This window comes from Charadrius vociferus, unplaced genomic scaffold (genome assembly GCF_000708025.1).
Source record: "Charadrius vociferus isolate BGI_N301 unplaced genomic scaffold, ASM70802v2 scaffold12, whole genome shotgun sequence".
In the NCBI taxonomy this organism is placed as follows: Eukaryota; Metazoa; Chordata; class Aves; order Charadriiformes; family Charadriidae; genus Charadrius; species Charadrius vociferus.
In genome coordinates, this window is record NW_009647422.1 from 1641030 (window position 1) to 1658734 (window position 17705).

At 43.1% G+C, this 17705-nt stretch overlaps 1 protein-coding gene across 1 annotated transcript in view; it reads right to left on the bottom strand.

Annotated features, from left to right (window-relative positions):
- Positions 1-17705, bottom strand: part of WNT3A (wingless-type MMTV integration site family, member 3A) — an 88533-nt gene that overhangs the window by 34834 nt on the left and 35994 nt on the right. The window contains exon 2 of the mRNA XM_009880503.1: positions 1917-2158. Within this exon, the coding sequence (XP_009878805.1) occupies positions 1917-2158 (242 nt within the window). The remainder of the gene's footprint in view (positions 1-1916; positions 2159-17705) is intronic.

Genomic DNA, 17705 nt, shown 5'->3' on the forward strand with positions numbered 1-17705 from the left:
TGTAAAACACCTGTTTTGGCTGGTGGACGCCATGCCACGATACAAATCAAGGCTTTGCTCTCTCTTGGCTGCCCTATTTTTCAAAATTCCCTCAAGAGGAAATGCCCAAGTCTCTTCTGAGTAATGCAGCAGGGGAAAACCAAACAAAACCCCGATGTCCAGATGGCAAGCACTGGAAGAACACGCCCCAAGGTGGGTGCATTTCAGCTACATACACTAACTCAGGAGATTCCCTGAAACTATCCCAGGTGCTCCCTTTTCTCTCCTACAGGGTCAAATGCTGCTACTCCACTATTCAAAACAAAATAATACCAGCTCTTGGATTGTCAGAAACCTGTAACTGTTACTTTTTTGCAAAACTAAAGAAAGGAAGAAAAAAAGAGAAAGAGAAAGAGAAAGAGAAAGAGAAAGAGAAAGAGAAAGAGAAAGAGAAAGAGAAAGAGAAAGAGAAAGAGAAAGAGAAAGAGAAAGAGAAAGAGAAAGAGAAAGAGAAAGAGAAAGAGAAAGAGAAAGAGAAAGAGAAAGAGAAAGAGAAAGAGAGAAAGAGAGAAAGAGAGAAAGAGGAAGGAAGGGAGGAAGGAAGGAAGGAAGGAAGGAAGGAAGGAAGGAAGGAAGGAAGGAAGGAAGGAAGGAAGGAAGGAAGGAAGGAAGGAAGGAAGGAAGGAAGGAAGGAAGGAAGGAAGGAAGGAAGGAAGGAAGGAAGGGAGAAAGTATTTCCAAGTCTCTCCTGCTGGTGCTCTCCTCAGAGAAAGCAGCCATATTCTTGCACAGCTCTGTGCAGGGCACCTGGACTCACCATCTGGGCAGGAATCAAATGCAAAGCAAGTCTGCCTCTTGGATGAACCCCTTTGTGCTAAAGGGAAAGGCAGAGCTTGACCCAGACTTACTGAAACCAGCAGGAGCAGGCTGGACTTTAAAAGACATGTTACGAGGGCAAAGAAGGATAAAACATTTCTTATGGGCTAAAAAAGTCCCCTGCCAATTTATAGGGGAAAAGACCAGATACTCAGAGTTAGCCAAGTGCTTAAATCCCACTGCATTCAACAACACAGGGCAAAACATCTCCAAGAGCTCCCACTTGTATCAGTGGGCGCTGTGTCAAAATTAGTTGCCTAAATTGACACCCTGTCTTAATTTGCCATGTTCATAACCACTGAAAGCAGAACGATTAATTGATGGAGGTTTCCTCAGGCCTTTGATCTTCATTTTATCCCATTATGGTACCAAAACTGATGTTATCTGATAAGTCCATCCCCTAGTAACCATCCCCAACAGCCCTTCATTTCCCCTCTGCAGTCATCAAGAGAACTGAAAATGTGGCACCGAAATGCTGTGGGGTCAGAAAAAGAGCCAAACGTCCAACTTGACCACTGAAAACACAACAATCCTTTGTGTTCCTTCCAAGGGACATAAGATAATTCATATTGAAAGAGACTGTGGGAGATCTCTAGTCCAAGGTCCTGCTCCAAGCAGATGACCCCACTCTCTGCCCACTGCCAAATGGGGCACTTCCCAGTTCTCTGGGTCACCTATACAATCCCAGTAGAGGTTTCATGTAGAAGTAGTGGTTACCTGTGACTGGCTATTGGCTGTACAATGGAGGTGGTGTGTAACCATCCTCCTTACATTGGGGAGGCACACATTTGCTTGCTATCCCTATGACAAAGCTTAATTATCTTGTCTCTACGAAAGAACTTCTGGGTCAGGTTGGAACTGCTTGGATGAGGTCCCGGGCAAACAAAATTTTCCCTGCCTGTGTCACATGACTCCTTTATCAAGCTTAATTCCTGTGTCCAGCAGCCCATTTTACATGGCACTTTATCACAAGTAAATGAATTCACAATAGGTTTCTCAGGATCTCTGCTGCTACTCCACCATGGATGTTGCTGTTGGCAAACCCATAACACTGCACTCACCTTTATCTAGCACAGGCCCAAAGATGGCTAAGCTGTCATTGACGGTTGTGCAGTTCCACCTCCTGCCTCGAAATTGGTGTTGGCCTTCCTGGATCCCAATCTTTACCCCTTCTGCTACGCTGGGCATGATCTCCACATAGTTCCGACAGAAACGTAGCTGCTTGGGTACCAGTCCTGGGATGCTCCCGCAGAGGATGGGCTGAGTTCCCAGTGAGGAATACTGGTGACCGATTGCCAAGGACCTGGGAAAAAAAAAAAAAAACACAAGGAAAAAGAGATGCTGTCAAGCTGCCTTTCACCTTTGTATTTGGTTCACAAGAATGGGGACAGAAAAAACACATCTTCAGTTCCTCTGCATTCCCCTCTCCAGAAAATTACCTTTTCACTGTCATCCCTCCTCAAAACAACATCATCTCTCTCCTAAAGTTCCCTACAAGCCCAAGAAGGCAACAACTCTACCTTTAATATCTTCCTTCCCTTTTCTTCATCCTCTCAAGCCTTAATCCATCATTGTGCTGCTTCTTCCCAAAGATGCCCAGCTCATACAGCTAGTTTACTTTGCAACTAGAGGGTCAAAACCATATTTCTTTATTTGAAGGCCAAGTACACCTGTACAAGAGCAGGTAGGTTTTATCGGAAATTTTGGCAGCTAAGGAAGCCCAAGGATTGGAGAGTCAAAAGCACTTTCAGAGCTACACAAAGTGATAACACCAACATTAGAAGAAACCATACGCCAAGTCTTTGGAAGGAGAACAACACAAATTGAGAACCATCATACAGTTCAGCAGTGTACTTTGTACGTTTGAGCCTTACCGGGTAACTTCTGTGCACTGGAACTGACTCAAGCGGTTTTGACCTTGAGAACTTAAAAAACCCAACCCTGAGTTAAATGCTGCAGGAGTGGTACATAAACTCACTACTCCATGATGCTTTCATGAGCTGTTACATTTCCTGTGCTGTAGAGGAAAGGGGATGGAAATATAGCCCTGCTAGATTAGAAACAACCTGGGGAAAAAACTCTCCTATGGATCAACATGGGTACAACATCATAGAATCGTAGAATGATTAGAGGTGGAAGGGATCTTAAAGATCCTCTAGTTCCAGCCCCCCTGCCCTGGGCAGGGACCCCCCCCACCAGCCCAGGTTGCTCCAAGCCCCGTCCAACCTGGCCTTGAACACCTCCAGGGATGGGGCAGCCACAACTTCTCTGGGCAACCTGGGCCAGTGTCTCACCACCCTCACAGTAAAGAATTTTTTCCTGATATCTACTCTAAATCTCCGCTCTTTCAGTTTAAAACCATTACCCCTCATCCTATTGCTCCACTCCCTGATCAAGAGTTCCTCCCCAGCTCTCCTGGAGCCACTTTGGGTACTGGAAGGGGCTCTAAGGTCTCCTGAGAGACTTCTCTTCTCCACGCTGAACAACCCCAACTGTCCCAGTCTGTCCTCATAGCAGAGGTGATATGTTACTCCCCTGTGTGAACAACTGCACCCATATTCATGCGTAGGTGGATGCAAGTTTGGAGTCATGGTTGGCATATCAGTAACCACCTTGAAAGTATGGTCCAGAAAAGGTTTTCTACTGTTTAACAAAGCATTTCCACACCTGCTTAAGCCAAGCATGTGCTATGCAAACCTTAATACTGGGGCTTTCTAATTTGGTTGAAACTTTCTGAAAATAAATTATTTAAATGGCTGTCAGCGTCCTTCTGGATACTAGTTAAGTAGATTTTCACTTTACTTTCACACCAGTTTAAATTTGGGAATTTTCAAAAGTAGGGTTGTATTTTCACAAAATAATGCCAGGTTTTCTGTACTGTCAGAAGGACATGGTAAGCAGGCTTTGACTATCAATCTATACATTGCTTTGGTTAAAGGGAGGAGAGTGAAATTTAAAAAAAAAACACAAACAAAAACAAAACAACAAAACTTGAGTGCAAATTCTGGGCTCAGCCAAATGGAAGTCTGTTGAAAGGAGTGTCCATGAACCATTATGTTGGTTGGAGCCTTAGAGACAAACAAGTCAGCTATGCAGAGAGATCAGCAGATAGGTAGCTAATTAGATAGATTTTTAAAGTGTTTTTACTGGTACTTCTAATAATAACCTTGATTACTAAAACTGAAGTGATTTTTAGAGTATAATTTCCTTTTCTTCTAATTAAATCTCTTGAATGACTTTTCTTCTCAGAATTAATGACAAACAGAAACCTGCCTGGGCAGTGTGTATTTCTGTTTACATTCATTTTTGCTGTGTGGTTTTCATTTGGGAACAACCTGGTGTGTTTCAATTATCAACAGGACAGTCAGGGAATGTGCCTTCACTCTCTTTTGCTCTGATGAAAATGGAAAAAAAGTACAAGAATTCATAGAATCATGGAATCATAGAATGGTTTAGGTTGCAAGGGACTTCAAAGGTCATCCAGTTCCAACCCCCTTGCCATGGGCAGGGATACCTCCCCCTAGGTTGCTCCAAGCCCTGTCCAACCTGGCCTTAAACACCTCCAGGGATGGAGCTTCCACAACTCCTCTGGGCAAACCGAGCCAGTGTCTCACCACCTTCAGAGTGAAAAATTTCCTCCTAATATCTCATCTAAATCTCCCCTCTTCCAGTTTGAAGCCATTCCCCCTTGTCCTATCACTACATGCCCTTGTAAAAAGTCCTTCTCCAGCTCTCCTGTAGCCCCCTTTAGGTACTGGAAGGCCACAATAAGGTCTCCCCGGAGCCTTCTCTTCTCCAGGCTGAACAACGCCAACTCTCTCAGCCTGTCAAATTCTATCATTGCTAGAGTTCGTAAGAAAATTGTCTTGACTTTAGCAGTTCTCTGGGCCAGGATAAAAAATGTTTTAAAATGTCTGTCCTTTTTGTGGGAGAAGGGTACTTGCAGTCAGTTAGGTCCCTTCCTGGTGGGTACCTGGGCAAGATGGGACAGGTGTGAAAAGGAGATGGGCATTCAGATGGTCAGGTACCAGGGGATTTTAGACTGAACTCAGTGGCTTTGCTAAGTGTGTGTAGACTTGGCTATACAAACCAGTCCCTTCCAGGCAGGTGAGACATAGGAACATCCATTTCTGCATTCCAAGTGGCTCTAGGTAGGAGTCTAACACCAAGATAATCAGCTCAGCCAAGACAGTGCCCTCCAAGACATCACCTGGTAAATGAAGTTTAGATGGGCAAGATAGAGGTTGCCTGGGAAAGAGAAAGTTTTTCAGCTGATTTCCTAAACTTAGGTGCTTCTTTCCACCTCAGCTGCACTTTTGGAAGAAGGCTGATCTCATCTCACATTAGAGGACAATTCATCCTACCCCAGGGAGGGAGGGTGAGCAAAGTAGCATGAACTGCCCTCCAGAAGTTCCTCCTTTCATTGTGTTAAAAGAGAGTGACAGGCAGCTCACATTGACTAGGAACTCTGTTCATCTCACCTGTCTTCTGATGTCTGCAACATGGACATCTCCAGCTGATCTACTCACCCCAGCCTGCTTTTGTAATCAGTCAGTGGAGAGAAACAGGCACTTCTAGGGCGCGATTCATCTGCCCAATATTAGATGTCTGCTTTGGGATCGGGTGAATCATGGCCTTGCCTCCATTGACTGTATTGGCTAGACTATCAAGAGAGCCTGGGTGACTGGTTGAGTGGGGTATGTCTGCACTGTAAAAGTCTCCAGATGAATCATACCATGATACAGAACAACTGTGATGGCTAAGTTCCTTGAAAAAGTCCCACCCAGGAAAGCTAGATGCTGTGTTGAAGTCCATGCAAAGAGGTCAGCTGTAGGAAGGAGGCAAGTTCCTGCAGGAACATGCAGAAACCCACAGGAGAAGACCAAGAAAAGGACCCAGTTAACATGTTTTCCCTATCTAAGCGGCTTGATGTGGGTTTTCTTGAGCTTTAGACTAATTCGGAGAACAACTAGTGGCAGAAAAGCACCTGTGAAATGGAGCCCCTGCCAAGCCAAAGGGTGTTTTCATTTTGACTGCACTGTGTACATTTTTGTTTCATTGTTAAGTTATACACAAAACACTGGGTCACAACTTCTGGACTAACGGCACCTTCTAAAACAGTGTTTCAGGCTTCAGAGGACTTGAGTGAGTTGCCTCTGTGGCCTTGTTGGGAATGGGGAGTCTTAGGCTACCACATCTCCAAATTCAACACCCTGAGGGCTGGGAGCTAAGGAGGTATTCACAGATGCCAACTTTATGCTCGGGGCCAGATGGTCCTATCTGTGTAAACAATGGGAAGGGATAGATGCCTTCATTGAAGCCTCCAGAAAAGAGCAATAACTTAGTTGCTCTGACTTGTCCCTCAGAGAATAGTTCAGCCACTGACTATACAGGGAGTCCAGGATGTGGACACTTTCCAGCGTCTAAAGTTAACTTTGGTGGAAACATCTGTAGAGCTTGTTCCCACGTCAACTAGAGTCACCAACATCCTTCCCACAGCATTCAGAAGTGCACTACCCAATTCCCACCAAAGATGAAGTATCTACTGAGACAGAATCAACCTGCTGTAGGCTCCATCCATCATGTTGTGAAGCCTGCAGGACTTTCTTGAGCTATTTCAATAGGACCTGGATGAAATTTTAGGATTCTAGTCTCCTAAACTTTAATTTATGTGAACAGGCAAACTCATGCCTGTCTATGCTTTTTTGGTGGTTACTACAGTGGTAGAGTGAAAACATCAGTCATAGGAAGAGGAGTTTATAGGTTGGTGCCCTCAACTATTTGTTTCCGTTGCTGGGAAGATCATCTAAGATAACAAAAAAATAAAAACATGTAGAAATACTTCTAATTGCTTTTCACACTGCTCCCTTCTCAATACAGGAGGGAAACAGTCACACCTTGCTTTGATCTGTGTTACAGTCTGGAAAGTTTAATCTGCAAAAGACAATCTCCAGCAAGAGTCTTGTTCTCAAGGCGTCATCAGGCACTGAGACAGTGTAATGCAAATTTGGCATTTCATGGAGGTGTGTGTAGTCACTTGACTTTCAGCTGAAGATACAGGGTGGAATCTCAAAACACCCCTCCATGAACAGTGCCTCTGCTGTTAAACATAGTTAAGCACAGTCCTTTTCCTAGCTCAGGTGCAGACTTCGGAGTGTGATAACACCTATCAGAGCACTCTCTTTTGGTGTCTACTTTGCTTCCAGCTTCCAGGTGCAAACACTTTCTCCCTCTCTCTAAAGTCAATTTATCTTCAGGAGAACCAAGTTCTTTCAGCTTCCTGTCATTTTTATTCATCATGAGATATGAACCTTATGAACCCCCCAACCCTCCCCTGTTCCCCCAGAAAACACCAACAACCCAACAATCAAAACCTTTAGAAAACATTAAGAAAGCCTATAAAGATCAGAATCTCATTTCAGTGTTACTCAACTCTCTAGTAGCTCCCATCATTCATTTTTTCTCAGTGTTTCCAATGCTTAAACCTGTCCTTTGCATTTTTCACTCTGATTCTAAACTGTCTTCTGCATGTGGGTGATTTTGAAAATGTGGTGTCAAGAAATGGGCCAAGTGTCATCTATTGTGGTCTAACCAGGCATTGTCTTCAAATTTCTTAAACACCAACACTTCCTGGATGCATTGACACCAACCTCTTCTTTTTCTCTGGAGTATTCATGAAGCACTCAAGTTTACAAACACACCCATCCCCAGAACAGGTACATCTCAAGTTTGAACCAAGGGAAAGGGTCAAAGAGCTGTTCTTTTCAAACCAATTAGCTTTTTCTTCCCATCAGCTAAGGAGGAGCCATGAAAACACTATTCTGTATGTCCACAGCCAAAGTTCTTGGCTTATCTTTAAGTCTTGCATGCCCTGAAGTGTTTAATTCAACCTTCAGTGAGAATTTTTCTTTGCCAACACACCTAGAGAGCTCTTCATTTCCCTTATCTCAATCTATCTGCTCCTTCAGCAGAGCTGTTGTAAATAAGTACCTGGACACCTTCTTAATAAAATACATGTACCCTCCCTCTTGGAATGGACAACCTAGCCAGGTTATGAGGAAGAAATATGCAGGAAATATATGCACATAGCTGTTTCAGAAAAAGAGAAGGCTTCAGTTCTGGATGACCTTACTGTGCTGCACCACTCTACTGACTTTTCAAGGTCCCTGCCTTCTCAATATGGTTGTCAAAAGTCCTTGACACATCAGTAGTAGCATGTAGAGGTCCATACATCTACTTGCTTTTTCCTGAATTCTGTTATTCTTGAACTCTGTAGGACCTCTATTTTCCTATTCATCTTGGAGAGGCCTTTTGCTGGCTCCAACTATGGCTGAGAACTTCCTCAGTGGACGTCCTTCTGAGGTCCATGACCCAGGTAAAATAACTGCATTTATTAATGTTGTGCAGCAAGAGTGTAACTTGTCTAATGACACAGGATAAGCCTCAGAGAGCATTTAAGTCCCAACTGAATATCGAGAACTGAGCAATAGCAGTGACTTTGCTCCCTTTGCCTTACCCAGATGCAAGGTGGCAGCCAGTCCTGCTGCAGAAGTTAAGTCAAAGGATGTCCATCTGCTTATAATAGAGGGGATTTATGTTTGCTTGCATATGCCCTAGGTTTTCTTCCACACTGCCCCCTTTACATGGAATCCCCTAACAGGAGGACGTCGCACCTCTTCCAAATCCTTTCTCATAATCTGTTCAGATCTCCAGAGGTTCACCTCACTCTCTTTTCCTTTCTCACTCATTTTCGCTGCCTACTGATGGTGCTGCTTCTAACTCTTCGAAGGTGAATCTCAGCCACGCTATGAAGAAGGGGACAAGTTGTGCCGAGCTGTCTATCTAAAAAAGATGCACACTCAGAACACAGCCTTGGTATTATGACACTAAGATATTGAAATGAAGAAGGTGGCTGGAGAAGTCTTCATAGGTCCTGTCAGGCTATAAAGAAAACCCAGCAAAGGTCGTCTCACATCTCCTCATACTAGGCCAGAAGGGCTGACAGGCAAATGATGAGTGGGCAACCCTCACTCCATCCTACAGCATCAGAATGAGGCCCTCTCTGGTGTCCCCATAGTTCCCCATGGGCTGCTAAGGTTGAGCAGCATGAACTTCATGCATCAGAGGATGCCTGAAAACACATTTGGGGAGAACTGAGCTACTAGGAGGTTGTGAAGTTTCCAAAAAATGGAGACTGCCCTGAGTGGCCAGTGGCACCTGGATCTTCAAAAGACTCACGGGATAGGATCTATAAGTCAGCCTTGATACAGTTCCTACAAACCCTCACCACACAGGGCTGGCATACATGACTGAAGAGCTACGATGCCCACCTAACATGGACAACTGGAAGCTGGGAAGGATACTCCAGAACATCTCAACCACAGCTAGGGACCAGGCATAGGAGATGCAGTTGAGCTTACTGCATCTTCTTTTATACTCCTACAGTATACATCAGTTCTCCACGAAACTCTTCTGTAGAGCTGAACCACCACCCCAAAGGCCAGGTGGGTGGACAGGCAGAAAAATTAATAAATCTTCATTCATTTAATGGCATTCTTTTTCACAGAAAACCACCTATATTCTAGCACATGTTGTGATTATTTTTCCGGTTTTCTAAGAAAATGAAAATAAAACCTGGAGAAATTTTAGAATGGAAAGAAAGGAAATGGAGCTTGCCAAACCCCATCATTTTAAATGGAAAAGGAAATCATTCTGCTAGCTGATGTCCCTGCTAGATGGAAATGATTTTCTTCTATGACATAAAAGTATCCCAAAGCCAAGCAATTACAAAACATGGACACTAAAGAAAATTTTAATTAATGTTTTAGTTGAAAATTGTTGAAAATTTAATTGAAAAGCAGCTTACCATAGATCAGAATAGGTTTAGCTCTTGAAGACACAAATCAATAACTGATTATCATGAAAAATATTTTTTTTTCAGTTTGAGGGGGTTATTTTTCATTGTGTATTGCCCAGTAATAATCAAACCTATGCCTAAGCAGTCTAACACTAATTACAGAAGTGACATATTTCAATTCAGAAATTATGAGTGTCTGTAGTGTTGGCTGCAGTAGAGTCTTCAACTTTTGGTCTCTAAGCCTCTGGCTATCGACAAACGATTTCTAAGAGGTTCACAAAAAGAACTAAGAAATCTAAGCCTGTTGTTAGACAGATCAAATTCACTGTGCAGGTGTCTGTCCCTCCAGATTTTTTTTTTTCTTCCAGTCTGGACAAAAAAGAAGAGTGAAACCTACTGGATTAATTCTTCTTTCCATTCTCTTGTTCGATATCTCTTTTTTCATCCTAAAGTAGAGCACAAGAGCTATATTTAAATTCTTTCTCTCTTCTAGCCCAGAAAGTATGTACATAACTTTCCGTCTGGGTCCGATCCTGCAAGCATGCAGGCATGGAGGTAACTTTTCTCCCATTAATAATTCCCTTACCCTTGCCCTGCATTAATAATAATGATGGTGATGATGATGCAGCATTGTATTTCTCTAGCACCTTTCATCAGAGGATCTCTAAGCGTGGGACTCATCTCACCCGACTTTGACCATTTAAAAGTTAGGCATCTTGGCCAAGTTAGCTGTCTACTAGAGTCCGTGGAGCAAGATCAGCATCTCCAGAGGGCAATTCAGCCCATCCTAAGATAGGTGCCTCAGATAGTCGGGCTGAATCACACTGGAGATGCTTAGGAGGCGGCACTGGCTGTGGAAAAGTGATGAGCATAAACTAAACACCTTGTTTTTAGCAAGCTAAAGGCAGGGACCAGGAATCTCACCCTTTTTTGCTGAATCTCAGAAATCCCTGGAAGGCTGGTAAGAGGACACCAAGGAAAGTCTTTGCTGAGAGATAGACAGCAGCTCTCTCTAACGTGGACCATGGCAGATTATTTATTATAGACAATAGTAATTTGGATCTGGATTTGGAAAATAACATACTCAATCGCAACTTTGAGTGGATGCTAAGAAAGTAGAGTGTAATTATCTGCGTTGAGGTTTGGCCAGGACAGTGAATTCCCACAGGAACTAAGGCACACCACAACACTCAGCACCTTCCACTCTAAGTGCAAGAGATGTTTCTTTGACTTTGTCTTCCCTTAGGATCTACAGAACAGAATACAAGAGGAGAGAATATGCGTATTAACAACCCGGTTCCTTGCAAAAAGTCTTAGGAACTCTTTAATTACCTTAGGCAATTAACGCCTCTGTTATACATGTCATCTGAAAAACAACCCATCCAGCAGAATAATGGCCCCTCAAACCATGTTTTCAAGCCTGGCTCTGGGACACTGCGACCCTGATATTGTTTCCATACCACATCCTGTGTCTGGGGCTTCTCCCTGGAGGTCTCCCTGCTGAGATCTGCCTCCATCCAGCACCATTTATCTTCTAAGATTTGCCAGGATCGCAGTACAGGGTATTAGAGATGTATAAGCCTTAACATTTTAATCTGCCACCTACACGGCAGTTTATGAGAGCTGTAAATCTCGTGGTTATAATGAACTCATCTAATGATATTGCTGATGGATAAATTTACCTGGGATGAGGAACAACAGTTACTTGCAAATGAAAGAAGAGTAATTTAAAGTTTCATGTAAACACCTTTGCTGCCTTTCTTCTGACTTCTCCCAGCCTAACCCCTATCAGGGTTTCATGACAAATGGAAAGTATGCATATATGTGTGTTTGCGACGCAACGACTGGCTGGCCTGAGAGAGAACCTGCTTCTTTCTACCCAGTAGAACGCTTCTATACCTTGGGCGTTGGAATAAGTTTTGGATGAAAATAGATCAAATTTTCTGGGTCAGGTGTGCTAAATTAGGGGAATGCAGGGAAGAAAGAAGGCAACATATTAGGCAATGAAATGTAAAGATATTTAGACTCCTACTACGAATTTTAATAATAATTAGGAGTGTGGCTTGTCTTAACCCTCCCAGTTACCCCCACCCCCAAAGCATCCCAATTTGAACTTTTTTAAAATGATCAGCAATATAAATTACATATTGTGGTTTCAAACCTCTCATTAATGCTCATGCCCCTGAACTGAGGTCTGTTCTGGGCTATGTCAGTGCTAAATACCTTGGAGGACTGGGCTCAAAGACCTCAGATCCTTGCGAAGATTGGATTTGGACTTCTAAATTGCTTAAGTGCTTAAGTGCTTGGGGGAATTTTATCCTGAAACTCCTCAGTGATGAAGCCAATTTTGAAATGAGAACCATGGATGGAAAGCTCCATCGTGTTGGTGTTTAGGTAGCCCTGTAAGACCAACAGGATTTTCACTATCCACTGTTCTAATGCAGCAAGTGAGTTATATTTCTTGCCCTTTCCTCCAAGAATGTATTTTGAATATGCATTTGGTCACATTAAACACACGCACATACCCTCACTCAGTTGTGCGCGCACACACGTTTGAGAGTTCCTTCAGCTTTCACTGAGTCATCAGGCTCACCAAATGTGTGAACTCACGCTATAATGTTCTCCCAGAAAAATAACAAATTGATTTCATTTTTACAGGCTACAGCATGCTATATAATTGGAGACACTGCCTTGTCAACTCAGACCGGTCTGACCCGACCAGAGACATTGCTTACAGCTGTTTACGGAGCCATAAAGTTTCCTCCTCTTTGTTTTTCCTTCCTTTTGCACTCTCTCTCTCTCTTTTCTTTTCCCTTCTCCCTCTAATGAATCCTACAGCTACTTTTTGTTCTGGTCATAAAATACTGTTAAGGAAAATGCAGGAAGCCTTGATTTAGAAAAGCACTTCAGTCTGTGCTTCAAGTTAACACTGTAATCAATGGGACTTAAGCACATATTTAAAACTAAGCACGTGTTTAAGGACTTTTATTGCACCAAGACAGTCAGTAAGGAAATTTCTGTTACACTTGTGTGTGCTTTTTTTTTTTTTTTATCAATACCAAATTAGACGTTTTGATCGAGCAATCTCAGGGACTGTTTCCTTTTTAGACCCAGAGCACAGCTCCAGTGGCATCAGGAATTTTGCCATTTCTTATTGCCACTGTGTCCCAACCCCGATCATTTGAGGAAAATTCCCACACTAGTTTATCTATCTACTTTACTGAAACTGCTAGTTAGGACAGAGCACATTTTTTTACATGAATCTATTTCCTACTAAAATGCATACATATACACATTCCCCCCCGCAATCTTCTGAGTATTTTTCACATCTATGTAGTTTGCCACATTTGTCAATCACTCAGAATAAGAATAATAATTTTTCTGACCATTGTAAAAATACAGTTTTATGGAGGGTTGTTTTGCATACAATTTTACTTTGTGTAAAAATCTTTTATGCTCAGAACCTCAAAACTCAAGTGAAATATTTTGATTTCTGTGGAGAAAAGAATTTCTGGTTAAATGTATGAGTTTCCAACCATGAAAAACATGCTTCCTGGTCCAAAGACAAGGCTTTGAGCAACCTGGTCTAGTGGAAGTTGTCCCTGCCCATGGCAGGGGGGGTGGAACTAGATGATCTTTAAGGTCCCTTCCAACCCAAAGCTGTCTATGATTCTATGATTTTGAACTACTGAACTGAAAAAAAAAAAAAAAAAAAAAAAGAAGAAAAAGAAAAAGATCCCAAACCTGAAAGACCTTTTCATCTAGTTGCACTATCCATCAAAATCCCATTTAATTACTTTGCAATAAATTATGGTTGTGCTTCCTTTCATATCATCCGTTCATCACAGAATCTGGTCTTTGGTCTGAAATGTCACACGACTCATCTCATTCAATCTCTCTGAATGGCTCAAAGACTGATCAGTACCGAATCAACTGTTCCAAAGTCATACACAGATATGAATCCATCTTACACCCTCTCTGAGGACGATTTCTGTACACAGGATGGGCTTAGGACTACGGAGATTATTTATCTGGATCTTGGTCCAAACATGTATGGGAAAGGGACATGAAAGTTGGTCAGGGAAGAAAAACTTTCCTCCAGAATCACATTGAAGATTTTCAGGTTTATATTTTTGTTTTTAGAAAAATTGAAAGGAGCAGAGGGCAGAGACCTCCTTAACTTCTCCTTCCCTCTGTTTTGGAAAAGCTGCAGCAAAAGATGACCTGTTGTTAGGCATCAGAGAATCCACGTGGAAGAAGGCCGTGAGCAATAACCCAAACTAAAGGGAAGTCAGCCCCTATTTAGAGCTCAATTCTTGCAGGGCTGCCATGAGATGAAAGCTCAGACTTTTTTTGCTGCTTATAAAACTATTTTTTAAAATGAAACAGCAATTTCTGCTGCAACAGAACAACTGGATTTTTTTTTTTTTTTTTTTTGCAAAGAAACTACTTTGCATGGGAAAAAATCCTTATGGCTCCTTGACATGTTTCAGCTAGATCTCAGTAAAATTAAGGAGGTACAGACTGATGAGTCGCTCAAAGGTACAGGAAAAATGCCAGTGTATGTCCTGGCATTTGTATACACTTTAGGAGAGAGAAAAATTCTCTCTCAAAGATTATCTCTCGCAACAGAAAGAATTAACAACAGCAATAAAACCTGATGGAGAGAAAGAAGAGAGACTTAATTTGCTCTACAGCACTGACTTTTACCATTGCTTGCAGATACCTCCTGTCTACCAAAGTAGATGTATTGGGTCATCTTCAGCCCAAAATTTATTCTGGTGTGAATGGAATGGGCAGGGATGTTTCAGCCCTAAGGCAGCTTAATTTTCTTGGGCTACTAAGCAAAACCCCTCAACTTCTTATATCTGTGGCAATCACCTAGTATTAAGTCAATGTTTTATAATCTGCTTTTGAAATGGGAAGCCCTCTTTATATATGTAACGTGAATCTATTCACAAACAGCTTGCTTTTCTTAGCCACCTTCTGCGGACCCTTAAGCAACAAGCCGCCTGCTCCAAGGGTCTCCAGATCTCTTAGTCAGAAAAAGGGAATTTGGGTGAAAAACTCTTCCAATGTTTTGAGTAACCAAGCAACAGACCCAGTCTGATTTCCTGCATCACAGCAGAAGAATTACGGTACCATGTGTGCATCACCAGACCACGCAGAGAAGGACCAAGCTTTCTTCTCCAGGCTCCTCTCCCTAAACTTGCTGGAGTTTGGTGTTTGCACACCAGGAGCCGTGGGTTGAAGAGCTGCTTCTCCAAGTGACTCAGCAGATGCGGTGCCTTGATGTTCCTCAGAAAAACATAACTGTTCTCTAGCCTAGTAACTTCTCAGTGCAATTGGTGACTCAGTGCCTGGCTGGAAAAAGGCTGGTGGTGGTCAGGCTGATGAACGGGGAAGAAACTGGGGTGAGAGAGAGGAAGCGTGTAGGAGGGGTAGCATTTGGAGGAAAGAAAGTGGGTAGTGAGTTGTCCTTGGAAGAGGAGAAACTAACCCAAATCTCTCACTTAGAGGATGAAATTAGATGCTGGGTGGAGAGAAAATAACCATAGCACTGGGCTTGTTTTCCCTGGTTGGTGAGGGTAAAGACCCCTCAGCGCTGGGGGCAAAGAGCCTCCCGCAGGAGGACTCTCGGAGGGTGGCAGCAGGCAGGAGCCGCACCTGCAGACCTCTCTATGTGGCATCGGAGCCTTAATGATTTCTTTCTGAAAGTGGCTGGGGAAACGCAGACAGGCTGCCAGATAGTGATCAGCTCGCAGAGGGGTGATCACTATTAGGCAAAGATACCAGCTTTGACATGCAGCGAGGGAAGCGGCCAAGAATTTGGGAAAGCAATCCCAGCTTTCGGCTGCACGTTCCTCTGCCAAGATACCTCCTGTGTTTACTTTAGAAACCAGAGACGAGCCCTCCTCTTCGTAATAATAATAATAAAGCTGCAGGGTCACTCGGCTTAGCAGATGGATTCCTTCCAGCTTGGATTTCTCCTCGTTTACCTGCAGAACTGATGCACCGATGTACCTGGGGGATTATGCAATGTTAATAATTAGGTTTCACAGGAGATCTGATCGGTGACAACAGGAGGCTGTGGGAAGGAAACTCCACTGGAGAAAATCAAATCGACCCGTGGATCTCCTGTGGAACCTGTGGACTTTGCTCAGGTCTAAGGAGCCTGAGCGGCCACAGGGACCATGTAGTCCTCTGCAGCAGGAGCTCGCTGCTTGCCAGCAAGCTGCTCTCATTCACATGACAGAAGCAGCTCTGTCTCACCAAAGAGCTGCAGCAACAATCAACCAGACCGCTCACTCTCCAGTTTTTGCCTTTTCTGTACTTGTAGATCCTAAACATCTAGTGGTACCTATCATAGCAGGGAAAGGGACGGAAAGTCTGCAGGAATATTCCCTTGCATTTCTTTTCTATTAGCACTGAAGCTAAACCTTAAGCTCTGGATGCGATTGTGCTGAAATCCTCCAAAGCCTGAGCCCTCCCCCCCCCAGTTTTTTGTGTGTTTTTGCAATTTTCTTCCGTGATGCACAGGCAGTATAGAGAACACTAAACCTGTACCATTGCTGGGTTTGACCTGCTAAGTTTTTATTTTTCACTTTAAAAGCCTGAAATGTTTGTAGCTTATTTTCCACATTAAAACAACTTTTGGCATTATGATTTTTCACTGTAGTCCTGCATGCATTAGAATATTGAAAAGTAGAAATCTAAAGGAGATATTTTGACTGGCCAGAAACGTTTAACTGAACAAATCACTCAGAATTTTAGCAACTTTTTTTGATTAATAAATAAAGAAATTTCCAACTGTCCATATTGCCTGGAACAGAGAAAGTTCAGTTTTCAAGGATTTTTGCAGGAACAACTTATTAAAGGGGTATACAACTAGTATCTTAGAAGGCCCTGCACAACTCTAGGTTTTACTACAATGCTCAACTAATTAATTAAAGGAACTCAGTTTCATAAATTTCCCAGGTTTTGCCCCATCCCTGGAAATATTCAAGGTCAGGTTGAACAGGCTTCTGAGCAACCTGGTCTAGTTGAAGATGTCCCTGTTCATTGCAGGGAAGTTGGACTAGATGAGCTTTAAAGGTTCCTTCCAACCCAAACTATTCTGTGATTCTATGTAATTATCATTGCGGTTCAATGATAATTCCCTTCAGGAATAAGAAGGGATCAGCTATTTTACACAAAGCAGGAACACCTGGAGATTTGACAGCACAAAGATGTCAGGGTTTTAAAGGTTTCTAAACACTTCTTCTGCAGGATATCAGCCCATTTATAACCAACTAGGAGGGCAAAGAGGAAGCTGTCTTTGGAAGGAACAGTCTATTCCTTAACTGCAAGGCTGAAAATGGCAATGGAAACAACACCATGAGCACAAGAACATGTTTACCCTTGATGCCACCACCAGATGTTTTCTGCCTTCTGTTCCCTTCCCTTCCTACCCACACAGAGACACACCTGTTGACACATCCTTGTCTGTGGAGGCACGATTTACAATTTCTCTGCTCTAGTGCACCCAAGCATCAACCAGAAACATTGAGTGCCCTCAAGGAACTCTTTCTTACATCTTTTTTTCCTACTAATACTGCCTAATAATATTTGGAAATCAGAAATTTAGAACCAAGTGGATCACATTTCTAAAACCTGGGGAGGTATTTCAAGACATGGGAGGGTCAGTTTGGTTGACTGCACAAGGGCATCTCACACCCTTCCAGCTACGCTTGGGGATCCTACCTGGTTCCCAGCTGCCACACCAAAAGGGCACAGGTCTTCTTCTGTAGGACCTGTGTGGTAGCTGCCAACCCCACTTGGGTGTCTTGGGTACCACCAGGAATCTATGGCAGAACTGGACATCTTGATGTGGCCCACTAAGTTGGGTGGGATTCGGCTTACCACCATGTAGAATGCTACAGCATAGACCTGAGCTAGCCATCCTGTTTTCCATGTGCCTAACGGAGAGAAAAGTCTACAACTAAGATGCAAG